Raw genomic sequence first — 27,937 nt, forward strand, 5'->3', positions numbered from 1 at the left:
ATTAAGTTTACTAACTTCAAATTTCAAATGGCATCTAATAAAATATGATTAGAGAAACAAGTGTGAGATCACTGTTTCTACACTTTATGTGATTTTACCTAGTGGTCACAACCCCTCTTAGTGTTTAGTTTTTTAAATAGCTTTCATCATACAGAACTGCTTCTGATCTTTAAAATATCCTGAGGTAATCTTGGATTGCTCTTCACCCAATGTTCCCAATTGATGAACACAGAATGTCCTTCCACTTATATAGGTTATTTTTAATTATTTCACCCCAGTTTTGTAGTTTTTAGTGGATAAACCTCTCACCCTCTGGGTTAAATTCACTGCCAGGTATTTTGTTCTTTAAGAAGCTAATGTAAACCGAATTGCTTTCTTTTTTTTCTTTTGTTTTGTTTTTTTTTGAAGAGTTTATTTATTTGAGAGAGAGAGAGAAATCAGGAGGAGGGAGGGATTGAGGGAGAAGCAGGGAGGCCAGATTTGGGGCTCAATCCGGACCCTGGGACCATGATCTGAGCCAAAGGCAAACACTTAACTGACTGAGCCACCCAGGCACCCCTGAAGTGCTTTCTTAATTTCTTTTTTGAATATTCATTGAGAGTATATAGAAACACATCTGACTTTTGTTTGTTGATCTTTTAACCTACCACTGTGCTGAATTCATTTATTAGCTCAAAAAAAATGGCTATTTTCTGACAAGGCACTGTAAGAAAAAGAAAGTTCAGCAATGAATTCACAAGAAAAATATAATTCATAAAAATCGAGTTATAGGTAACAGGAAAAGTTAAGAAATTTGAGGACTTGCAGGAATAACCACCTTCCCAACCCCAACTTATAAAAGAGAAAATGTAGGGCTTTGAAGCAACAAAGACCAGCTTAATTCAACCCTACAGCAATTAGTAAACCATGTATATGTTAGCCACACCCACTGTTGAAGATTCTATCAATTCAAATGTCTCCAAGCACAGACCCAATAAAGCTGTGACTGCCCTGTACATACCTTCATTTGGAACAGTTTGGAAAAAGGAGACCGCTGGAGTTTCTTCAACCCAGGTTTGATAAATGAAGTTATTTTTAATCAGAAAAAGAGTAAGACACAGACAAATAGGCTAATAAATATAGGGGTGAAAAGCATATAAATATATTAAAGGTAGGCAATAGATCTATAAAATAACTGTGAGTGTGTCTTTGACAAATGGAGCTGATTGTAATCAAACAGATAAGGAGCCAAAAGAACCATTACCCTGAACTGTCACTGTATGCTATCTAAAATGACCCATGCCAGGGTACCTGGGTGGCTCAGTTGGTTAAGCATCTGTTTTCAGCTCAGGTCTTGATCTCTGAGTCCTGGGATGGAGCCCCGAGTCGAGTTCTCTGCTCAGAGAAGAGTCTACCTCTCCCTCTGCCCTTCCTTCCTGCTCTTGTGCTCTCTCTCTAATAAATAAATATTTTTAAATAAAAAAATAAAATGACCCATGAATCCCAATTTTTTATAATAAAAAGCAGTCTGAGTAATGGTATAATCACCAATACTCAGATATAGCCAACAAAGATACTGAAAAATTTAAAATCTATATGATCATAAAGAACAATGGACTAGAAAACCTGTGCCTAAACCCTAAACAGAGAATCATGGTCAATCAAAGAGCAATCCTATCTGCATAATAGAGATCTTACTTAATCTGAGAGTCCACTGAGATTTTAGAATTGTTACATACTAATAATAGCTGTGCGTCTCTGATTCTTCATTCTTCCTACAAAGAGCATTTATAGTAAATACCTTTATATTGCCACTGTAGACCAAATATGTTGAAGGTAAACAACATATATTTTAGTTTCTAGTTCTTTAGGTCAAAGAGGCCTATATATCTGGACTTGATAATGTAGAGACTGTAGTACATCATTCCCCATCTATCATCTAAACATCCTGGACTTTTGAACTTGAGGCCATAGCTGGTCAGAACTTTCAGATTTTCTCCTAAGGAGACAGGGTAAGTAAATTTGCCTGTAAGATGGAGACTGGGAATATTTGGCAACCATAAGGGCCAACTGTGGGATAACTAGTGCTGCTAACCAAGTATTTCCTGCTTTCTCCCCTCCGGATTCATAGTAGGATCTCACTAGCTGGCCCCACTATGTTGAAGTGAAGTACTATGGATAAAAACTGAGAGTCAAAGTGCCATTTCCACTCCAGAATATTGAATTACTAGTAGCAAAAGACTGGGGTTCTTTTCACTCTGCAATGATAACAGGTAATGTTCCACAAAGGAACTACTAGGGTAAGGACAACATAGCACCAATCCCCAAGACAACCCTCAGTGTATACGTAGCATGAGTAAGATATAAATCTTTGCTGTCTGAAGCCAGAGAGTTTAGGGTATAACCTGGCCCATCTTGGCCAATATATGCTTTCTGCTGTTTCACAGTTCTGTGACCTTAGTTTATCTCTGTGATTCCTCTGTCCATTTACAAAGTCATACACTTCATACCTCTGATGACTTAGTATTTCACCACCCAAAAGAATATAATTGTTGTATTAAACTTGTAAAATTGCCTGTGTATTTCCTCTCTCAAGCCATTTATTAAAACGACACTGAAAAAATTTAATAGAATTGACCCCATCTCAGGGATGGGCTAGCATATTTATAAGTCTCCATTTAAATTCTACCCCTAACTCTGTTTTTCAAATTCTTAGTGTATTTTCTTCCCATAATATAAAAGAGCTCCCTTAAATAAAGCTGGTTTTGAGGCTCCTGGGTGGCTGAATTGGTTAAGTGTCTGCCTCCAGTTCAGGTCATGACCTTGGGGCTCCTGGGCATTGGGGTCTCTGCTCAGAGGGGGGGTCTGGTCCAAGCCTCACTCTCCCTCTGTGTGTGTGCTTGTTCTCTCTCTCTCAAATAAATAAATTCATAAATAAATGAATAAATCTTATTTTATTATCACCTACCAAATTTCATGTTATTGAAAAGTATTTCTGAGAATATATTACTTATATAACACCTCCACAAATGTCCTTCAATTGCTTGTTCAATGTAAATAAGCGAATAATGTTTTTAACGTCTTCTAAGACATTAAATCAAGAAGAGAAACAAAAAATTCAAATAGAAACCAGTGCCTATATGTGATGAAAAGTAACTCAAACATGAGTAAGTGCCTTTAAAAATTTAAATATTATTTATAAGTCTTAGACTCCTAAAACTCATTTTCCATGCCCTAATACACTCATAGTCATCTCTTTGTCTCTGTTATTTGTTGAATAATATTATAAGTGAGAAATTAACATAAGAATCATCATTAATTTGTGGGAGAGCCAGGCATTTTAGGCCTTTAGCTCTATTTTTAGTCTTTTATAAATCTCCCAAGCTTTAACATTAAGTTTACACAAGCATATTTTTTTTTCTCCAAAATCCACCAGGGAAAGTAAATGGCACGAAACCGAATAAACAGTTATAGAGCTCTCAGGGGAGGAGAGTCAGAAGAAAAGTGTCAATATATAATGGATGTGCAATTTTATTACCTGAGTATTTAACAGCTCTTCACACTTGTGTGCTTGTTTCTCAATTGCAGAAATGTACTGTTTTTCAATAGCTTCTACTTGCTGCTTAACTGAAGACTGTAGTAGTGCCTAAAAACAAGCACAAAAAGTCATTGGGATCACAGAGTCTACTGCTGGCATAAGGATTTTTTTTTTGACAGTTTTACGTATCTTAAATAGGATACTCTTCAGCATTACAAAACACACATGTGTGAATATTGAACACATTCATATATAACCTACTTGAAGCTTTCAGTTTTAGGTTTTCCTATTGCCAACACTACAGCTTTTTGGCTCAGATGTTACTTCCACACACCTTCTCCTTAAAAAAGGCCAAGTCATAGAAAATGATAAAGAGGGTGAGTAGTTCTGTTAAATATAAATTCAGTTTACTGAAGACCACACAGGATGAGGAGTGTATGAAAGCTGCTGAAAAGAAAAAAAAAAAAAGAAAGAAAGAAAGAAAAAAAAACAGACATATTTCACTGGCTGACAAAACTCCACATCCTCTCGGCACACTGTAATGTCCCATGGGCCAAGCATGATCTTCAAGACCACAAGTCAAGTAAAAGCAGATGGAAACTCTGAGCAATTTCATACATAAAAGAACTGCCCCCCAGGAAGTTCACGCCCCTAATATAAAAAGGTAGAAGTCAAAGTGTGGAAGTCAGAATCTCAAGGCAGTATTCATAAAAAGTAATAAAACTTGGGAGACTGGACAAACTGAAGTGGGTAGTGTAAATGCTGGAACCTGAGTCAGTTAAATATAAGGACATTAACACTGTTCTAAGGGAAGCCAAATCAGCATTTGAAGATGTTCCACCCACGCACTTCCTTATTGGAAATGCTTAGAACATTATCATCTTTTTTCTCTCCTTTTTATTAAAGCATTATATGTTATACTTAACATGTTCCCAATATTATATTACATGCTATTTATAAATCCTAAATCATTCTAAAATATGTACTCAACCATATACATAAGAATTCTTTAGCAAACATTCTATTTTTGAAGGTCTATCTGGATAATAAACTACTCATAATCAAAATAGTAAGTTGAAACAGACACATGTCTTATAGAAAACAGACCTTTGGCACATGCACCAAGAAAAGAAAAATAAGCCAAATCTCTTAAATAATCTCTGTTTGAAAATAGATTTACTTGGTTGGAAACAACATGCATTAAGGAACTAAATAAATATGCACATATTTTTAAAAACTGAGACAAAAATATTTTTTTAAACCTCCGGACAAGTCTCAAATTTTCAGATAATTAACCTTGTTTTGCAAATGTTAAACTGTCTGATGATGCTACCACTCCTATAATTCAATAGTTGTCACTCTGAAGTTGCATAATTACTAGCCAACTAGTAAAGGAAAACAAAACTCTGAGCGAAATTTTTAACTAAAATTTAAAGAAGTGCTTAATACAACTGCCTCAGCCCTTCATTTACACATTATATATCCTCTAAAGATTCCATAACTGTTGGCAAATTGAATTTAAATAAAATAAAACATAAAAAATAAAAATAATAATAAAGATTCTACAATGATTAATTTATATAAGGCTTCAAAATTTAACCTCTTAAACCATGGCTAGCTAATGTAAAATTATAATTTAACTTTGGCAAAATATACTGTTTGTTGGACCTTGGAAAATTTAAAGAACATCATAGTTATAGATAATTCTCTTGGGTATATTCACAACATCTTCTGTAGATAGAAAAAAATGCCATTCTTTTTTTGGGACTTGGATATGACAAAATTGTTTTGCTTAATGGAAAGGACTTTTCACTTCCCTATTGGCCATGGTTTCAAATAATCGCACAGTTTAAATACCCTGCTTTAGTAGATTATATAGATTTTCAGTAGATTATATCCTTTGGAGGAACAGGTGACTTAATGAACTAAAACTTTTTCTCATCATAATTAAGAAACACAATGGAAGGGTGTCTGGGTGCTCAGTTGTTAAGCTTCCAGCTCTTGGTTTCTGCTCAGGTCATGAGCTCAGGGTGGTAAGATCAAGCCTCTGTGTTGAGCCCTGCACTCAGAGCTGAGACCGCCTGAGATTCTCTCCCCTCCCCTGCCCCCCTCCCCCTCTCCCTATTTGCACATGTGTGCTCTCAATCTCTCTAAAATAAATAAATAAAATCTTAAAAAAAAGAAACACAATGGAATGATATTTTTTCCTAGTGATTGATTTGTATACCATATACTCAACTTCTTCCAAACTTCAAGAAGATAAGCACTATAGAATAATGTGTCAACAGTCACAGCTGTGGTTATGGAACATGGTGAAAAGCTATGCAGAAGTAACCAGCCTTCTTATAGTTCAAACCTCTCATCTTAGCACCACTCAGTTACTTAAATCCACCCATCTACAAAAGGGACATGAAGGTAGGTACTAAGAATACAAAGATTAAAAAAAAAAAAAAAAAAAAAAAAAAAGTCTTCCTCATTGAGTTCAGTCTGTTGTTGAAGAGAAACATTCTCTAGATAACCACATACCCTAGGTATATGCAAGGTATGTATCAAAGAAAATATGCCCAAAGTCTGCCTGTAAGGCTCACTGTTATATGTAAAGAATATTAAATAGGTAAGAATAGCTGGAGTTAAGAGTGGAGGCAGGATGGTACTAAAACAAGCACATGTCAAATATTTAAAAAACCTTGTATGCAGTAACAAGATTGTTTAAAATGTAGCCTACTACTATTGAACATTGTAATATTAGTGTCACAGTCGAAATAAAAGAGGTAACTTCCCAACACTTTCTTTAGAACTACAGTATTAATCATTATGGACACACTACAAACACAAATTGATACTAGCCACTACTTTTACAGTGATTTCTATCATTATAAAACTGGATACTTATTTTCCAATGTAATACACCACAATAATTGCCTTTAAAACTTTCTTGTGTATTTTAAGTATAAAGATGAACGTTAATTTTAAAATTTCCCTGCAATTTATTTTTTCCTCTGTAATTATGTCTACAAATATCAGATATAAGAAACAACACTAAAAGAAGTACCTGAAATAATTTTTCCTTTACAAACAATTTTAAACTACCCTCAACAAATATAAAAAGCATTAAGTCCCTCATAGTTTGTAGAGGCAGAAAAACAAAGATGTATACAAACATCCTATATTGAAAAATGCTATTAAAGGCAGGGAAAATTTTATTAATTTTTAACACATTTAGGTTTTAGCCTCAGTTCTATCAGGTATAGTCTGTGTCAGCCCAGGGGATTTAACTCACTGAGCTTAGGAAAACTAATGACCATACTTCTTTTAAGAAGAATTTGAAATATGCAAACAAGATTGTAGGTTTAACTTACTCATCTTTGTGTATCATACACAGCTTTCTACAAAGTTCCTTGTACACACCAGACACAGGCAATAGCTGTTTGATGAATGATGATTCTTGGATTAAGATTAGTATTTTTAAAAATCACTAAATTCTACCCCTGAAACTAATATTACACTATATTGTAACTAATTAGAATTTAAATAAAATCCTGAAAGAAAAAAAAAAAGATCATAGTATGAATAACACCAATACTCATCGGAAAGCTCACTAAGCTTCAAAGTATAATTACAAAGTCCATTTATTAAATTTGTTGCTAAGTACATTTAATCTCTACCAGGGATTTCAACTTTTTAAGTTATTATTTTAGACTAGAAATGTCCATCCTTTCTATCCCATAGGGCAAATTTTGAATAAATTAAGTTTGTAAAGGACTACAGAGTCTTTGGAAGGAAAAGTATGTTATAAATTCTACAATTACTAGATTCACAGAAAACAAATATACGAAGTCAAAACTACCCCACCCTAACAATTATTCATAAGCAGTACTATATAGTATGCTATATATATATATAGTAAAGATTTTATTTATTCACGAGACACACACACACACACAGAGACAGAGAGAGAGAGAGAGAGAGAGAAAGAGAGAGAGAAACACACAGGCAGAGGGAAGCAGGCTCCCTGCAAGGAGCCTGATGTGGGGACTCTGGGATCACGCCCTGAGCCGAAGGCAGACGCTCAACCACTGAGCCACTCAGGTGTCCCAGATATATATTTTTAATGGAATTAAACTTATGCTGGAATTTAAAAGAACTATAGCCTAAAATAGTCGGCTACAATCTAAACGAGAGTCCACTGTCTCAACAAATCCAGTTTTTCTTCTCCTTTGAAATAGCCCAATTCTTATAGATTTGATCCAGCCTCATCAAATTAAACAACTTGTCCAGATTTGCAAAGCAGATGTGTCTAAAGAACCAGATGGTCTTCAAAACATTAATATCATGTTGGTATTTAGCATGTAACATCAAAGAACATGTTGTAGCTTATTTTAAGTAACAATAATTAGAGGATTTTTAAAAGCCACCCCCCAAATTTTCTGTATCAATCCTCTGACTCATACTGTACAAATGGAGAAAGGTATACAGCTGTGGAGCAAGCTATAAGCAAGGCATAGAATAAATAGCCCCTCTAAAATTTAAGCCCAAGAAGAATAAGAATCTTTAATTCACTGTTGTACCTACCCAAAACATCTGCAATCGTACCTAACACACAGAAGACATTAAACAAACAAATATGTGTTGAATGGACTGAGGAAACCAACCATGATTTTGGCATGTCCAAGCCTGATTATTTGTCTCTTCATAGAGAAACTATGAAGTCTTTGATGTTAATGATGTCCATAATTATATTCTTAGTTCAGCTTTTTGACTACAGTAGTACAAATTAATTGTTGTAAAGGGTCATTTGAAATAAAGCACAATTTTACCTTTCTTGAAAAAATACCAGTTTGCATTTCAAAAATTTATTTCAGATCTTTTCCAATTTTTAATTAAAATAAAATAAGCAAAACTAAAACGTATCTGCAAAATGAGTAAGTTAAAACACTGAATGGATACTCTCACTTTTTTTTCTATTGAAGTGCTCTTTTTAAGCAAAATATTACTTTAAATTTTACAAGGCTGTTAAACTATTAACATGTCTTATAATACAACCTCAACTTCTCTAACATATTGCAAGTTTGTTATTCAAAAGGAAGAGTCTCCTTGACTGAGACTGAGACATTTGGAAAAATGAATCTCAGTCATTTCACCAACTAATTCATCCATCTTTTTCCATGAACTCTACATCCCTGTTTCTCAGATAAAGAAACAGACACTGGGCTTAAGAAACATGCCCCAATACACATGAAAAGACTTAGTGAAGCAAAGAACTGAATTCAGTTCACCCACTTTGTTCTTGGTTTGTTTCAGCTGTTCTAACCCAATAAAGCAGATTTCTCTTCATGAACTAAGGACTTATTCTATTTTTAGAGCCACTTAATTATTTGTTCATTCTTCATTTATTCAACTAATATTTACTGAATGCATGTTTTATTCTAGACACTGCTGTAGGTGCTGGGGATAACAGAGTGAACAAAACAGACGTGACCCAGACTGTCCGGAACTTACTTTATTGGCAAGGGGATAAAGCGAGTGGGGAGAACAAGGAAGATTGGAATGTAGACAGCAAACCATTTCTGATGGCATTACAGGCTGTAAAGAAAATAAAGCAGGATAAAAAGAGAAAAAATGGAAAAGAAAATTTTTGAGAAAGGATAGTCAAGAAGAGCTCTATGGAGATCCACAAATAGAGCAAAGATGTCACAAAGTGAACAAAAATTCAGCCATTCTTCCCCAAATGTCTGGGGGAAAAACATTTCCATCAAAGAAAAGAGTGCAAAGTCCAAGGGTAGGACTAAGGCTGTTGAGTTCAAGAACTAGCAAAAAGGCCGGTGTGGATTATATGAACTAGAAAATTCTACCAGATGCTATAGCTATAGCAGGCTTCTTTTTATCCTTAACCAGGTCAAAATTCTTGCCCCGGGACTTGTGTTCTTATTGATCCCTACGCCTGAAAGGTGATTCAGAGTTCAGAAAAGTGGGTAGAGGACCAGAATCAAGGAGAACCATGAAAAGGCATTTTAATTCTATTCTAACTTCAGTGAAAAACCTCTAAAGGATTTAAACAAGGAAGTATCTATAATCTAATTTTTAAAATATCTTTAAACAGCACTGCAAAGTACCAAAAGCACTCAAATGCTTTCAAAGCTTTCTCCTGGACAATTTGTGAAAAATAAAAATATGAAGATTGATCTATCTGGGTTACTCATATACAAGGAACTTAAGAACCTATAACTGTACCATGCATAAACATTGTTTTTATTCAGTAAAAGTAAGAGTAATGTAATTTTCCAGGGGTTAATCCTGTCAAGAACAAGCTAAGTGTTTTTCATATCCTCACAAAAAGTGCCATAGATATATTACAAATATATCTGGCAAGTAATACTTGAATTTCATCTGGACATTCTATTAGCATACAGTTCTTCTACAATACTTAACTTTCCCTATTTTAAAACTTAACTGACAACAAAGACTGTAAAAATTAAGACATAGTGTTCAAATGATGGCAGCTGACTAGATTTGGCTCAAAATATTGAGCCTGGTTTCCAAATTGTCTTAATGTTCAATGACTCTTGACTAATCAAAAATACCTCTTGCCAATTTTAGGGTTTAAGACACCAATCTCTAGCTTTGATGGCTTGTAGTGTAAAAAACAAACAAACAAAAAAAGATACTCTGATGTATTGTAGGTCATATAAACCGATATTATATATTTATATATGTGTGTGTGTGTGTGTGTATATATATAAAATATGTATATATAAATATATATATATAATATATATATTTAAAGGCCTCTGATCAGTGAGCTAGTAATCCAATTAAGGTATTAGAAGAGAATATTAGAAGAGATGGATGTATAGAAAAGAATATGGATGTATTAGAAGAGAATATTAGGCTCTCTCTTAAACAATATTTAGACATATTAGCAAATTTTGTTGGGATACAAAAATAATGTGATTAAAATCTATCTTTGAGAGGTGATTTATTTTTTTATTTTTTTATATAAATGTATTTTTTATTGGTGTTCAATTTGCCAACATACAGAATAACACCCAGTGCTCATCCCATCAAGTGCCCCCCCTCAGTGCCCATCACCGAGTCACCCCCACCCCCTGCCCACCTCCCCTTCCACCCCCTCTAGTTCGTTTCCCATAGTTAGGAGTCTTGAGAGGTGATTTAAAAGTGCAATGTAAAAAGGACTAGGGAGTATAACTCTCTAGAAGAAAGACTTTGATCTGGATTTAAGGCTTTCATTTACTCAAAACTGGCTCCAAACTCAAGTTTAGGTTCATGGTCTCCTGCTACCCAGGCTGGCATAAGTTAGGCCCTGTGAATTCAACCTTCGGGGAGAATGACTGTTCATGTTTCTCCAAAGTATGTCTGAGGAGTGATAGTGACGGATTTAGTCACACTTCTTTTTAGAAAAGAGGACAGAAACTACTCCCTAAAATTATGGGAAAAAAATGGTTTAAAAAACAAAAGATTTCTTTCTTTTCCTTCAGTTAAAAAAGGAAAATTAACAAGGTCACACTGAGGCTATTAAAAATTTATCCTGTTGCAGATCTCAAGTGTTTGGGATTGCAGTGATCATCAGGTTTTTCTATGTATTAGAATTACAGTGCTATGTATTTGAATTACTATACAATTCAAAAAGAAAAATGTTAAATTATGGATGTAGATCTAAACATGGAAATTCAATATAGTCTAGCCATGTTATAAAGTGCTGGGGAGGCTGTCAAAGCCAAAGAAAATCTTCAGGACAGAGGGAATCATTCCTGTTGGCCTTGTTGTTAAGGGATTCTAGTAACATAAGAGTTGTTACCTCAAACACCACAGAAGTCTCCCAGGGAAATTTCTTTTGTGCCATGGACAACACATTAAAATTAAGAAGTTTCTAAAATTAAGTACAGCACAGAGGCTCTGCATGTCTGCCTCTAGACACTTTAAACTTCTGAAATGCTGCCACATGGATATGCCACATGGATATGCCACAATATTGTTCCTTGTGACTTGAGTAAGAGCTACAGTTTCAGAAATGAAAGAAAGAAAGAAAGAGGGAGAGAAAAGGAAAAAAGAATTGTGACTAAAACAACAAAGCACCTGGTTACACTAAAGAACTATGTATCTCATTTTCTGAGATATCAGAGACCATGGAAAAAAAAGGATCTCATCTAAATGTCAGAAATATTTGGCTTAAATATACATGTATTGATGTTCCAGGGAGGCAGTATAACTTGAAGAGTCCTGAATCAAGGTTTGAGTGACCTGGCTTTTCTTTTCTTTTGAAGATTATTTATTTATTTATTTATTTATTTATTTATTTATTTATTTATTTATTCATTCATTCATTCATTCATTCATTCATGAGAGACACAGAGAGAGAGGCAGAGACATAGGCAGGGGGAGAAGCAGGCTCCCTCTGGGGAGCCTGATGCCAGATTCATCCCTGAACCCAGGGATCACGGCCTGAGCCGAAGGCAGATGTTCAACCTCTGAGCCACCCAGGGGTCCCACTATGACCTGGTTTTTCTATAAAACTCCTCCTCTCCTTATATGTGTTTGATAAAAGCACTGTGTTTCTCTATGTCTCAGATTCCTTATCTTTTTTTTTTTTTAAGATTTTATTTTTTTATTCATGACAGATCGAGAGAGAGAGAGAGAGAGAGAGAGGCAGAGACATAGGCAGAGGGAGAAGCAGGCTCCATGCAGGGAGCCCCACATGGGACTGGATCCCGGGTCTCCACAATCAGGCCCTGGACTGAAGGCGGCGCTAAACCTCTGAGCCACACAGGCTGCCCAATTCCTTATCTTATAAATAGAGAGAACAATAGAGTTTTTTCTGTCAATGACAAAGGGGTTCTATGAAATTATGACTGTTAATTTAATTCTTAATATTGATACTTCAAAATAGGATTGTTCTACCAGTTGCTGATATCTGAGAACTAAATTCCTCACTTTTTCATCATATATAAAACTGATGCTATGTGGATTTAAGATAGGATCATCATTTTTTTTAATTACTAGATTTAAGATAATTAAAGTGAAGAATTTTCCTCCAAACTAATCAAGATTCATCATTCGCCAAATATAGATCTCAAAGATTAGAAAAGAATGTTTTTTCCCTCTATAAAGATAACAACATGGAGCAAGATTAGAGGTTTCATTAAGACCAATTTTATGAGAGGACTATTGACAGGGATTAAATTTTGCCTTTTTGTTTTCTTTTGATCATAAAAAGAATGATGATAAGGTAAGATACTTGAACTGTGTTCTTTTCCAGTTAAAAGTTAGCTGTATATTACAGAAGTGATAATATTTGAGGTGATTCATAAAATATTTCAAATCTGCCAGACTGGGCACCAAATATTCAGAAGTGCCATCCCCAGTAACAGAACAGGTGCAAAGGCCTCCTGCAATGCCAAGCTCCAGGTCGATTGTATACTGTTAAGGGAGAAGCCCCAGATGAATGGACAAAATCATTAAAATGTTTCAAAAGAATTGTTAATATCTACCTGGTATAGAAGTATTTCACTATTAGAAAATGGCACAAAGTGGTGCTTGCTGGCTGAACATTAGCCTGTATTACGTTGTTATTGTGGACTAATTACTGAAAACATTTGGTTACATGAATATCCTGCTACACTGAAAACAGAATAACTTGAACTTGGTGCTTCCATACCTTTTGAATTTTATATTGCAAGTATGTTACCTTGTCACAAAAAATAAGATATTTTGAAAATAATAGGGTAAATTCTTCTTTGGCCTAATCATTTATCCTTGGTATAAAATCTATATTCTAATATATCAAGTATCCCCAAAGCTGAATAACATGAATTTAAAGATAAAAATCGAAACCAAAAATTATGATGCTGGGTTGCACACTAATTACAAATGTCACAAACATCTTAATGTACTACTCTCCCACATTTCACTGGTTATCACATCTCTGCTTTCCTTCCTCAGAGCCTGTGTTTTATAATTCAGAGGAAATAATACAACTAACCATTCCTCTCTTACATCCTTTTAAATAGGTAAAAGATTTAAAAAATTAAAGTAGCTTTTTGTGTACATATCCTCATTTGGACTTAGAAAATTAAATGAGTTTAAGAATAACTTTCATCAGTTTATCTTTTCTGCCTCTAAGAACTATAGTATGCAGTCTTTCACTAACTGGAATATTGGTGGCCAAAAAAAAAAGAATAAAAAATAAATCTATAACATACACACACATCAATTTTTCCCCCCTCAGGTCTAATTTCATAACACTTTTCAGGCACTAAAACTGAAATGCCTGAATCCAGATATATCTTGATGGAGATTCAGTTCATTGGAATAAGGAGAGATAACTGGGCACCTGGGTGGCTCAGTATTTGAGCGTCTGCCTTTGGCTCAGGTCATGATTCCAGAGACCTGGGATCAAGTCCCACATCAGGCTGCCTTCAGGGAGCCTGCTTCTCCCTCTGCCTGTGCTGCCTATCTCTCTCTCTCTCTCTCATGAATGAATATTTTTTTAAAAAATAACCACGTAACTGATACACATTAACCAGAATAATTACAGAAATGATACCCTTTACAGATATCACTATATAATTATTCTTCCAGCATTATTATTAGATGTAGAAACCTGCTGAGGAAGCTTGGATAAAAGGAAGACTTGAAAAAACTTGCAATCCCATGAGGACAGGTCAAGCTTCATTCAGGTCAATGTGGAAAGATGATATTACTGTGGATAGAAGGTGCTCATTATAGAGTACCCTGGATTTTTGTGATAATAAACAAAAATCTATAAGTAATCGACAACACTCAGGTAGGTAGGCCTGATATTGACAAAGGTTTCAAATCTGATCAACATTAGTTACAAATATTAACCTGATGTAATATAAAAAATTAACCTATGGCATTCTAGTGGATTTCTGAAGGTAAGCCAAAAATAACCAATGGGGAAAAAGCAGGTCTTACATGTCTTAAGAAACAATTAACTATATAAATCCTACTCATTTAGTTTTTTTTTTTTTTAATCTTTGGAGTTATTTTTCAAGAACTACTCTGAAGCAAAACCTTGCAATTTGCATCCTCAACACAGTATGAAGTATTTCTCTTTTCATTCCTTTGACTCTCGGGCTGATATACCAGTCACAGTATAAAAAAGAAACTTTAAATCTATATTAGAACAACTTCTTTTGCAAGATTTCCAATGCCTTTTGGTTTTGGCCTGGCTGGAAAAACCACAAGAATAGCCTTGCATGCAAAATTCTGGCTCAGCCCAAGAAACTCGGAGGCACACAAGAACTATTCTCAACTACCAAACTTTCTCAATCCTCTGCTGAGGTTAAGTTTGGTGGGAGGGATAAGAATGGACAAGCCAAGTCGTTAGTTCCAAACCAATCACTAGTATCTAGCATGCTGTTAGGCCAAAGTCTATTGGCAAAAGCAAACATCCATATTTGTCCAGGAAAAATCTGATCATACGATAAAAGCTGGAATTTATGAGAATCCTTGTTCAATCAAATAACTGAAACTATAAATTTATTTCATACCTCCGGGTTAACAAAATAATGGAATCCAAGAAAATATATATGACAGGTCTCCCACACCTTAATACTTGTTTCTCCCCTCTCTGCATTAAAAGTTAGCAATCTTTAATCAAGGGTAAATATCAAAAGAAGAGAAAACAAAGTTGTTTCCCCCCTCCTTGGAGCAGAACTTTATACAATACAAGTAATTCTACACCCTGGGAAAAACTGGTCTCCTAAATGTAATATGCTCTCCCTTATAAAATAGTACAAACAACTCAAGAGTTCAAATAAAATACTAGCAAGTAGATGCTTTTGAAAAAAGGAATACAGCAGGCATGTGATACTCCACCCTGGCATTTAACATATGGTGCACTGCTAAAATTCAAAGCAATCCTTACCAAAAGGTATTTCAGCCATACCTAAACTTTAAAGAAAATGCAGAAGATCAACACTCAATAAAACCAAGATTGGTTAAGATGGGAAATAAAAATATCAAGAATTTTAATCAAGATAATTTCAGAAAAATTTAAGTTTATGTAGAATTTTATATCATTTTCCACTATGAATAGCAAAAAATTCATGTGCCTTATACATTAAAACTCTGGTGTATCTGATTCCATACTCTCATACTTAACCATAACAAAAAGAGGAAACAAATATATCAGAAAATTCTCTTTGTGAGATGTTCTTAGACTAGAGAACAATCTACTCATTCTTATTTTCTCATGAAAATAGTCAAGACCATAGTTATAAGCACTATTCAGGTGTCAAGCACTCTTTGGGTTTTGGTTTTAGCATGTGGTTTGTAATACACAGAATTAAAAATCATCACATCAGTCAAGCTTCAGAAACAAAGACTGTAAAAGAGGAATGGGTGTGTGTGGCCAAAAGTCTAGTTTAGTGGAGATATCCTGAGATGTATAGATATCCATAAGGATATCTGCAAGGATGAGTTTTGTAAATCTACTTTGCTTGGCCAAATGTGCGCACACAAAATCCCAGAGGGGAACAAGGGTCTAAATGTTGAGAAGTCTGTATACAAAACTTTCCTAGTTTTAAGATGAATGTGCTGACCAGGAACGAAATTTCATATCACCCAAAAACTGACACAGAGAATGATTAGATCAGGCATCCCCAAAGGCCAAGACATAATACACCTTAAATCAGTATAGTTATAATTTAATTGGTGTTTGCATTTAAATATTAAATCAAACTGCATTTTTTTGCCTTTTTCAGGCTATTCTATTCACCATTTTTTGCTAATCTGTCAACAATGTCAAAATTCAATAAATTTCAATACTTCTCATATTTGCTATGATTTGAAAAATATTTAAATTCTTTACATTTAAACAACAGAGTAGAACTTAATTTAAAAAATACACAAGTTGTGACAGAACCAAGAAAGTAATTTGTAAATGTTAACTTCAGGATGAAACTAAAAACTCTGTATGGAAATGTTTCAAAGGGAAAACTCTTTCTAACTGCTCTACCTTAAAGCAAAGACCACACACACACACACACACACACACACACACGGGGTGGGGGGGCGGCGGAGTCTGTTGTTACTGTATACAGTAGCAAAACAAAAATGTTAACCAAGAAATATGTTCATATCTTCTTTGTGTCAAATTGGAATTTTTAATGAACTAGGCTCAAAGTAAGATAAAATAAAAACAACATGTTGAACTTAATTTCTTGAGCACTTTCCACTCACTGTAACAGCATGTTAGCAATAGTTCCAGCTTTGAACTTCAGCACACTGAGTCAACTACAACTTCCTTTGGAAAATTCTCCCCCAAAAGTTATTTAGGATAAAAAGAAAATTCATTTTAAGAATGTATCAGAATCTAAAATAGCATTAGCTCAAGCATTTAAATACAGTGCATTAACTGAATAGATGTATAATGAGATACTTCTGAAAAGAGAAGCAAGCAACAAACACATCTGTGGAGATGTGTGGAAAGGTGGAAAGAGTGAGATATTTTCTCTTTAAAAGATATTTTTTTCCTTAAGTTACAGAATTACATGTTTTAGCAAAAATACCTATATTTTTTCCATGTAACTTTCTGTGATTGTCCCTCTCTGCTATTATTCCAATCCTCCAGTATAAAGAAAATTTTTTCTTAATTGTGATCACTAATCCCACATTGGGAAAAACAGCACATAAGTTTTTAAAACAATGAGGAAGGGATCCCTGGGTGGCGCAGCGGTTTGGCGCCTGCCTTTGGCCCAGGGTGCGATCCTGGAGACCCGGGATCGAGTCCCACGTCGGGCTCCCGGTGCATGGAGCCTGCTTCTCCCTCTGCCTGTGTCTCTGCCTCTCTCTCTCTCTCTGTAACTATCATAAATAAATAAAAAAAATTAAAAAAAAATTTAAAACAATGAGGAATAAATTTGTTTTTTGGTTACAGCTAAAACTTTTGCTTTTTTTTTTAACTTTTAAAAACAAAGAGCAGTCCATCCTGCAGTCATTTACATTCTGTTAAAGTATCACTCATCTTTCTTGTACTAAAGAATTTCCTAGTGATTACAATGGTAAACACATGCATATATACAACCTGGACAGGTAAAATATTATATGACAAAAATAGAGACATAATGGCAACAGGCCAAAAGAGAATATTTTGATAGGCAAATATCTACAAAGGGATAAGACAATGATTAACTCACCCCCACTGGGGTAGTGGAATGACTTTTAAAATTTAAAGAAAATACAGGTACTTAGATACCATCAACAACAAACGATTTAGAATTTTTAGAGAGAAAATCTGCTTGGCAGATGCAATTTAAAAAATCATGACAGGCTGCCTGGGTGGCTCAGTTGGTTAAGCATCTGCCTTCAGCTCAGGTCATGATCCCAGGGGGATTACGCCCCACATTGGACTCCCGGCTTAGGACTCTCTCCCTCATTTATGCATACCCTCTCTCTCTCTCTCAAATAAATAAAATCTTAAAAAAAAAAAAAAAAGGAAAAAGGAAAGCATCATGAGTAATTTATTATGTGCTGTAAAGGGTTAAGAAATCCTGATCAGCGACAACTGTTAAGAGCCCTCTTAAGCAAAAAACATCACAGTAATAAAATTACTCGTTATCTTAAAAAAATTAAGATCATCTACATCATGGATAATAATCCTTGGTAAAGAAAACTATAGACATAAAAGAATTGTTAAATTGTTAAGTCTGAGCCAGTGTATATAATGAAGAGTGACAATTTCAAGACAAAAGCCCAATTAAACAAGTAAAGGAAAATTCTTGTGTAAACAATCTTAGATGTGGCATACTCCTATGGAAAGCCTTCCAAGATCTACATTTACTTTACTGTTGTTAATTATCAGGATAAAAGATTCTTAAAATCATGACATGGAAGAAAAAGTAAACAAAATTAAGTAAACATTATGGGAAAAGTTGGCATATATAGCACATTAGCTTAATTTTAGCTTTGTTTTCTTCTGTACTTTAACACAATTTCACATGTCCTTTTCATCAATCTGGAGCAAGCTATTTATTTTGTAAATGAACAGAAGAATGCTGGCTTTTTAACAGGAGCCCATGATGAATGGTTGGTCCACAATCTCTTTCCCTAAGTGGATATTTCTAAAAAAAAAAAAAAAAAAAAAAAAAAAAAACTGAAACAAGAATTCACATTGTATCATTTTGAAAAGTAAACTAATTACTAATCTGCTGTAAAATAATGACAATGTACTAAAACTGCTATGCTAGAAAATCGGTATAACGATAACTACAACAACTAATATTTACTAATAGCATTATTATCAGCCAAGCAATCAATGTTACCTCACTGGATCCTCACAATGTTCTTATGAATGGGTTCTATGGTTTATTCTCTCATTTATTCAATAGGAAGTTAAAATTTGTATGTAAGAAACTGCCCAAGATCAACTGTTAGTAAGTACCAGAGCTGGAGCTTTGATCAAGGTCTGTCTGACTTCAAAATAATCATTTAGCTCTACTAACAGAAGTACTTGGCAGTCCCAACACAGAAATTTTTGCAGAAAAAAAAAATTTTTTTTGCAGAAATGCAATACTTTTATAAGAACTCATAAATTAAAAATATATAAATTTTTATATATCATTATTAAAGGTAGAAAAAGATAAAATATGAGTACATAATACATAATAATAGTACAAAATAACTTTGGCTCTTAAAATTGTTTAAATATGCTATTGGGTTGTATATTTTCTTTACCCAGTTCCTGCAGTAGATGATTTGAGGTTTGTATGAATAAGAAGTCACAAAAAGAACTGAATTTCAATTTGATACGGTCAGCTAATCCATTAAATACAAGTATACCTTGTCTTATTGTGCTTCACCTTATTTTGCTTCAGATATTGCATTTTTTATATATTGAAGGTTTGTGGCAATCCTGCATCAAGCAAGTGTATCAACACCATTTTTCCAATAGCATTTCCTCACTTTATATCTTTGTGCCACATTTTGGTAATTCTCATTATTTCAAACTTTTTCATTATTATTATATTTTAATTGCTTCAATCTCATAATAAAACTTTAGCAGATAAGGAGTTGGTCTTTATGGATGAGCAAAGAAAGTGGTTTCTTGAGATGGAATCTACTCTTGGTAAAATGCTGTCAAGACTGGTGAAATGACAAGAAAGAATATTACATCAACTTAGCTGATAAAGCAGTGACAGGTTTAAGAGAACTATCTCCAATATTTTTTTAAAGATTTTGTTTATTCATGAGACACAGAAAGAAAGGCAGAGACACAGACAGAGGGAGAAGCAGGTTCCATGCAGGGAGCCCAATGTGGGACTTGATCCTGGATCCTGGGATCATGCCCTGAGTCAAAGGCAGACACTCAACCACTGAGCCATCCAGGTGCCCCACTACCTCCAATTTTGAAAGAAATCCTACTGTGGGTAAAATGCTATCAAGTAGTATTGCATGGTACACAGAAATCATTTATATAAGGAAGAGTCAATTGATGTGGCAAACTTCACTGTTGTCTTATTTTAAGAAATTGCCACAGCTACCCCCAGCCTTCGACAACCACCACCCTGATTAGTCAGCAGCCATAAATATTGAGGCAACACCCTCCACTATCAAAAAGAAATTATAGCTAGCTGAAATCTCAGATGATGGTTAAGCATTTTTTAGCAATAAAGTCATTTTTAATTAAGGTATGTACATTTTCTGAACATAATGCTACTGCACGTTTAATAGACTACAGCATGGTGTAAAAATAACTTTTATAAGTACTGGGAAACCAAAAAGTTCACTTGAATCACTTTATTGCAATATTCACTTTTATTGTGGTGGTCTGGAACCAAACCCACAATATCTCCAAGGTATGCCCATGGGACTAATTAAAGGTGAATCAGATTTTTCAATTCTTTGTGAAAAGTTGAAATCATAACATAGCTTATTTCTATTTAAAGTCAGAAATTGTTGATCACATCATCTGAGAGCTTTAAAAAGTGCTATGTCATTTGAATGGTGTTAGGTACACAAACTATGCTAAACAAATGTATTAGAACTTAAGGGTTTTTCTCTTTTTATTTGATTACCAATGTAAAAATATAAGATAAACATTTAAATCATTAAACTTTAAATTAATATTTAAATCCATGGTAATTGGCTGAAACAAAATCCAAAAGCATATTCTAAAATTCATAAGAGGTATAATATCAGAATTTACTCATGTAAAAAGTCTCACATTTTAGAAAAGCAATAGAAAAAGAAATCAACAATGATCCAAAGGTTGAGGTGCTCATACATGACAAGATGATGTAAATCTTTAACTGTTGTCAATACAATGAGAAATTCAAATAATGTCATGACTCTCACATATTCACTGATCCCAGGATAATTTGTTAAATGAAAAACATATGTAATAAATAACCACTATTTTAATATGAATTAAAAAAAAATAAGGGAGGGGTGGGGTAGGATTTCTGGAATAGTGATGTTAGGAGCTCAGAGAAACCTCTAACCCAGATAGGTATCTTTTAAGCAAAACAATTATTCAAAGTCTCTGGAGACTTATCAAAGGGCTTACAGTATATTGAGCAACATTTATTCAACAAAGTTTATAGAAACCTGGTAAAACCAAGTTGAAGTCATGATATTCAATCTAAGGACTTCATCCATCCACCCACAGCTGAGTCTTACAGAACTATTTCAACAGCTGAGTGACAGTTCCCATCTTCCCCAAGCTATTAGTGTAAAAGACCATTCCTGGTGGTCTTGGCACCTGGAGAACATTAATAGATCCTATTTTCCACAGCTCCAAGCTGCATAAGGCTTATATCACATAAATAGGGCAACTAGTAAAAAATACAATCCTCCTTCCCTGCACAGCCCTGTATTATAGGACAGTTGCTCAGCTGGGCTCAGAAGACTAATGCCAGTTTCCATCTCTCCTACATTCCTGAGGTAAAAGAACTATTCCAGAGATATTTAACACTTATAAACACTGGACAGTCCCATCATCATGAATTCTGTATTATAGAAGATCTATACTGAGCAATGATGGCAGCTGTGTAGCAGAATAGTACTTACTCTCCTTCCCTCATACATAGCTCCAGCTGTGAAAGGGGGATCTGGGTGACAAAGCCAATTAAGAGCAAATTAAGTGGTGCACCTGGGTGGCTCAGTGGTTGAATGTCTGCCTTTGGTTCAGGTTGTGATACTGGGGCCCCACAGGGAACCTGCTTCTCTCTCTATGTCTCTGCCTCTCTCTGTGTGTCTCTCATGAATAAATAAATAAAATCTCTTAAAAAAAAAGGAAAATTAAGCATCCTACTCTTCCAGAATCTGTAAATAATCCATAGGTTCTATGACAGGGAAGACTTACAGCAAGGCTCTGGCACACAAACTACCCCTGATGTATAACTGACGTATAATTGGATGAGGCTGAGGATCAATGGATACCCTGGGGCACTGTCAAAAACATACCAGCAATCAACTAGAAATTAATAGAAACTAACAGCTAGTTATGATAAGATACAGACAAGTCAGAATCACAAAAATAGAGATCAGGAAAGAGATAAGAGAGCATGGCTTTAAAATAGTTATTTCTGATAGTAGAAAGAATATGTAAAACTCATTTTGCTCTACAGAAGCTGCACCATTCTAAAGAAATGAACTTCACTAAATAATCAACAAACAAAAGCACAAAGTCTCCCAAGGACTAAAGGCAGAAATTTGCTACATTTTATCTATAATGACTAGTTTTCAACAAAAAGTTACTAGACATGAAAAAATATGAAACTATATCACATACACAGGGAAAACAGGAGTCAAGGGAAACTGCTTTTGATTTGGCCCACATATTAGACTCAGCAGAAAAAGACTTCAAGGCAGCAATAGAAAAATTTTTCAAGGAACTTAAGAAAATCATGCTTGAATAATTAAATAACATCTCATAAAATATACAGCATCAATAAAGAGGCAAATTATACAAAAGAAACAACAGATAATTCTGGAATGGAAATGTAAAACAGTAAAAATGAAAATTTCCATAAGTAAAATGCTAAAAGCAAAAGCAAAAGTAAAATCAAAGAGCACTGCATGTTACAGAGAAATCATTTAGAAAAAGAAGAGTCAACTGATGTGACAAACGTTACTGTTGTCTTCTTTTAAGAAATTGCCAGTCACCCCCAACCTTCAGCAACCACCACCTACCTGATCCAGTCAGCAGCTATAAACATTAATGCAAGACTCTCCACCAGGAAATTACAGCTATCTTAAATCTCAGATGATGGTTAAGCAATTTTTAGCACGAGTATATTTTAGAGGTTCTAAACAGAGGGTTGAATTGGGAAAACATAAATAATAAATCTGAAGAAATGTCAATAATGACCAAGAAATCTGAACTACGGAGTTTAAATAATGAAGAAAAGTGTATAGAGCCTCAGAAAAATATAAGACACTATTAGGCAGACCAACATGTACATAGTGAAAGTAACACAAAAAAAGAATATTTAAAGAAATAACATAGAAACTTCCCAAGTGACAAATTACAATCTATTGATGTAACATGTTCAATGACTTCCATGTAGGAAAAACTAAAGGAGATACATACTCAAACATATTATAGTCAAAATGCTGGAAGACAAAAACAGTAACAATTTGAAAATAGTAGAGAAATGAGTCATCACATATAAGATAACCAAAATAAATAAATAAAAGCTTACTTCTCATCAGAAACAATGAAAGAAAGAAGGCAATGGGATGACATTTTCAAAGTGCTAAAACTAACAAAAAACCTGTCTCACAAGAATCTTACATCTAACAAAAGTAAATAAAAAAGCTTTTAAAGATAGAAAACTATCTTTAAAGAATGAAAATGAACTAAAGCTACTTTAAGATATATTCATTGTTAGCAGATATAACTTATAGTAAATACTAAAGGAAATTCTTAAGGTTAAAACAAGTAAAATCGGAAAATACCTCAATCTGCGTTTAGAAATAAAGTATGCCAGTAACATTAATCTTAAAGTTAATCACATAAGTAGTTTTAAAAGACAATACAGGGACAGCCTGGGGGCTCAGCAGTTTAAACCCTGCCCTCGGCCCAGGGTGTGATCCTGGAGACCCAGGATCGAGTCCCACATCAGGCTCCTTGCATGGAGCCTGCTTCTCCCTCTGCTTGTGTTTCTGCCTCTCTCTCTCCCTCTCTCTCTCTTTCTCTCTCATGAATAAGTAAAGAAAATCTTAAAAAAAAAAAATAAAGACAATACAAATGGTTGTTTCTTCTCTATTCTTTTATTGATTTAAAAAGCAATTACATTTTAAAAAGGTATATAACTGTATTTGTACAAAACATAGTTTAATTCAAAGATACAAATTGGTTCAAAATAAAAGGATGGGTAAAATATACAATGCAGATAAAAACCATAGTAGAGCTGGAGTGGCTATACTAATATCAACAAAACAAAACAAAAAAAAACAAAAAATAGACGTTAGAAGAAAAAAATATCATACCAGAAATAAAAACAAACATCTTACAATAATAAAAAAGTCAATACCTTAGGAAGATAAAACAATTAAAAACATATATGCAGCAAACAAAATACCCCCAAAATACATGAAACAAAACCTGACAGAGTAACCAGGAATTCAACAATAATAGATACTTTGATATCCACACTGTTATAAAAGGATAGAAAAATTTAGATTACTAGCAGCAGATAGAAGAGTTAAACAACACTATGAATGAACTGCATGCATCTAGAGACATCTACAGAACATTCCACCTCAATCAAAATCATCAAAAAGAATTTTCCAATTACAATGAAATTAAAAATTAGTAACAGCCAAAAATTTGGGAAATTGTATATATATAGAAATTACACAACACTTTTCTAAAGAAACAATATGTTAAAGAAAAAAAATCACAATGAGGACTATAAATACTTTTCCATGACGCAAAATGAAAATACAATGTAACAAAACTTATGGGATGAAATAAACTAGAATCAAGAGGAAAACATAAATATAAATGCCTATTTTAAGAAAAAAAATGATATTACATTAATCAGAAAAAAGATATTACATATTTTACCTACTTCTTTTAACAAAATAGAAAAATAACAAAATAAGGCCAAAGTAAGCAGAAGGCTATGCAAAATAAAGATTAGAGTGGAAATCAGTAAATTAGAGAATAGAAAATGAACAAAACCAACAGCTACCTCAGCAATCAGACAACAAAAGGCATTCAAATTGGCAAAGAAGTCAAACTCTCCCTCTTCGCAGATGACATGATACTCTACATAGAAAACCCAAAAGCCTCCACCCCAAGATTGCTAGAACTCATACAGCAATTTGGCAGCATGGCAGGATACAAAATCAATGCCCAGAAATCAGTGGCATTTCTATACACTAATGAGACTGAAGAAAGAGAAATTAAGGAGTCAATCCCATTTACAATTGCACCCAAAAAGCATAAGATACCTAGGAATAAACCTCACCAAAGAGGTTAAGGATCTATACCCTCAAAACTATAGAACACTTCTGAAAGAAATTGAGGAAGACACAAAGAGATGGAAAAATATTCCATGCTCATGGATTGGCAGAATTCATATTGTGAAAATGTCAATGTTACCCAGGGCAATATACACGTTTAATGCAATCCCTATCAAAATACCATGGACTTCCTTCAGAGAGTTAGAACAAATTATTTTTAAGATTTGTGTAGAATCAGAAAAGACCCCAAATAGCCAGGAGAATTTTAAAAAAGAAAACCATAGCTGGGAGCATCACAATGCCAGATTTCAGGTTGTACTACAAAGCTGTGGTCATCAAGACAGTGTGGTACTGGCACAAAAACAGACACATACATCAATGGAACAGAATAGAGAATCCAGAAGTGGACCCTCAACTTTATGGTCAACTAATATTCGATAAAGGAGAAAAGACTATCCACTGGAAGAAAGACAGGCTCTTCAATAAATGGTGCTGGGAAAATTGGACATCCACATGCAGAAGAATGAAACTAGACCACTCTCTTGCACCATACACAAAGATAAACTCAAAATGGATGTGAGACAAGACAAATGTGAGACAAGATTCCATCAAAATCCTAGAGGAGAACACAGGCAACACCCTTTTTGAAATCAGCCACAGTAACTTCTTGCAAGATACATCCACGAAGGCAAAAGAAACAAAAGCAAAAATTAACTATTGGGACTTCATCAAGATAAGAAGCTTTTGAACAGCAAAGGATACAGTCAACAAAACTCAAAGACAACCTACAGAATGGGAGAAGATATTTGCAAATGACGTATCAGATAAAGGGCTAGTTTCCAAGATCTATAAAGAACTTCTTAAACTCAACACCAAAGAAACAAACAATCCAATCATGATATGGGCAAAAGACATGAAGAGAAATCTCACAGAGGAAGACATAGACATGGCCAACACGCACATGAGAAAATGCTCTGCCTCACTTGCCATCAGGGAAATACAAATCAAAACCACAATGAGATACCACCTCACACCAGTGAGAATGGGGAAAATTAACAAGGCAGGAAACCACAATGTTGGAGAGGATGCGGAGAAAAGGGAACCCTCTTGCACTGTTGGTGGGAATGTGAACTGGTGCAGCCACTCTGGAAAACTGTGTGGAGGTTCCTCAAAGAGTTAAAAATAGACCTGCCCTACGACCCAGCAATTGCACTGCTGGGGATTTACCCCAAAGATGCAGCTGCAATGAAACGCCAGGACACCTGCACCCTGATGTTTATAGCAGCAATGTCCATAATAGCCAAACTGTGGAAGGAGCCTCAGTGTCCATCAAAAGATGAATGGATAAAGAAGATGTGGTTTATGTATACAATGGAATATTCCTCAGCCATTAGAAACGACAAATACCCACCATTTGCTTCAACGTGGATGGAACTGGAGGGTATTATGCTGAGTGAAGTAAGTCAGTCGGAGAAGGACAAACATTATATGTTCTCATTCATTTGGGGAATATAAATAATAGTGAAAGGGAATAGAAGGGAAGGGAGAAGAAGTGTGTGGGAAATATCAAAAAGGGAGACAGAACAAAAAGACTCCTAACTCTGGGAAACGAACTAGGGGTGGTGGAAGGGGAGGAGGGCGGGGGGTGGGGGTGAATGGGTGACGGGCACTGAGGGGGCACTTGACGGGATGAGCACTGGGTGTTATTCTGTATGTTGGCAAACTGAACACCAATAAAAAATAAATTTATTATAAAAAAAACAACAGCTAATTATTTGAAAACACAAACAGAATGAAGAAAACTTTAGATAAATTGATCAAATGGAGAAGAAGGAAGACTCAAATTACAAAATCAGAAATGAAAGAGACGACATCACTACTTGCCTTGCAAAAATAAAAGCACAGTAAGAGCATACCGTAAGCAACTACACGCTAAAAATTAGGTCACTCAGATAAAAGAACTAAATTCCTAAAAAAATAAAATTACCAAACTAACTCAAGAAGAAAACAGAATATCTGAAGAGATCAATAACAAGGGATTGAATTTATTTAAAAAACATATGCACAAAAAAACAAAAAACTCCCACACAGAAAATTCCAGTATCAAATGGTTATAATGATGAATTCTACAAAATTCTTAAAGAATTAATACTGATCCTTTAAAAACTCTTCCAAAAATATTAGAGAAAAGAGAACATATCCTAACCCATTTTGAGTAAAGTATTATACAAATAGCAAAGTCTGATAGACACCAAAGAAAACTACAAACCAATATCTCTTATGAATAAAGACACAAAATACTCAACAAAATATTAACAAACTGATTGATGCTAACACATATAAAAAATTATACCCCATGACCAAGTAGATTATCTCAGGAATGCAGATTTAGTATTCAAAAATCTAATGGGATATACCATATTCATAAGGAAAAAAACATCATTTCAAAAGATACAGAAATAGCACTGGATAAAATTCTGCAGCCTTTTCATAAGCCAAAAAATTTTTTTTCAACAAACTAGGAAAAAAAGGGAACTTCTCAACCTAATGAAGACTATTTATTGACAACTCACTTATAATGTTGTACTTAAATGGTTATTAATAACTGAATGTTGTCTCCTAAGATGATGTATATTCTTGCAGCTTTTATTCAAATTGTATTGGAGGTGTATCCAGGACAATTAGGCAAGAAAAAAAAATAAAAGGCACCCAGATTGCAAAGAGTTGCAGGTGGCAGGTGGCATGATCTTGTATATAGAAAATCCTAACAAATCTACTTTAAAAAAAAAAAAAAACTGTTAGAACTAATGAGCATATATATTAGAATACACAAAATCCATCCTGTCATTATTAATCATATTATTATATTCTAGCAATGTAAAATCTGAACATGAAATTAATAGAAATAATTCATTCTATAGTATCATCAAAAAAATAAAATAGTAAAAACTACAATGGATT

General features: G+C 34.3%; 1 protein-coding gene across 6 annotated transcripts in view; it reads right to left on the minus strand.

Moving 5' to 3' along the window:
• CCDC91 (coiled-coil domain containing 91) overlaps window positions 1-27,937 on the minus strand; it is a 325,203-nt gene that overhangs the window by 124,422 nt on the left and 172,844 nt on the right. For 5 of the 6 annotated variants that reach the window (XR_012017558.1, XR_012017557.1, XM_072798484.1 and 2 more), the window contains one exon: window positions 3,518-3,625. The exons of the other annotated variant lie outside the window; for it this stretch is intronic. Coding sequence is in view for 3 of the 5 variants with exons in the window: in XM_072798484.1 (XP_072654585.1) it covers window positions 3,518-3,625 (108 nt within the window). In the remaining 2 variants the exon portion in view is untranslated. The remainder of the gene's footprint in view (window positions 1-3,517; window positions 3,626-27,937) is intronic. 6 annotated transcript variants of the gene reach the window in all.

This window comes from Canis lupus, chromosome 25, assembly GCF_048164855.1.
Source record: "Canis lupus baileyi chromosome 25, mCanLup2.hap1, whole genome shotgun sequence".
Classification (NCBI taxonomy): Eukaryota; Metazoa; Chordata; class Mammalia; order Carnivora; family Canidae; genus Canis; species Canis lupus.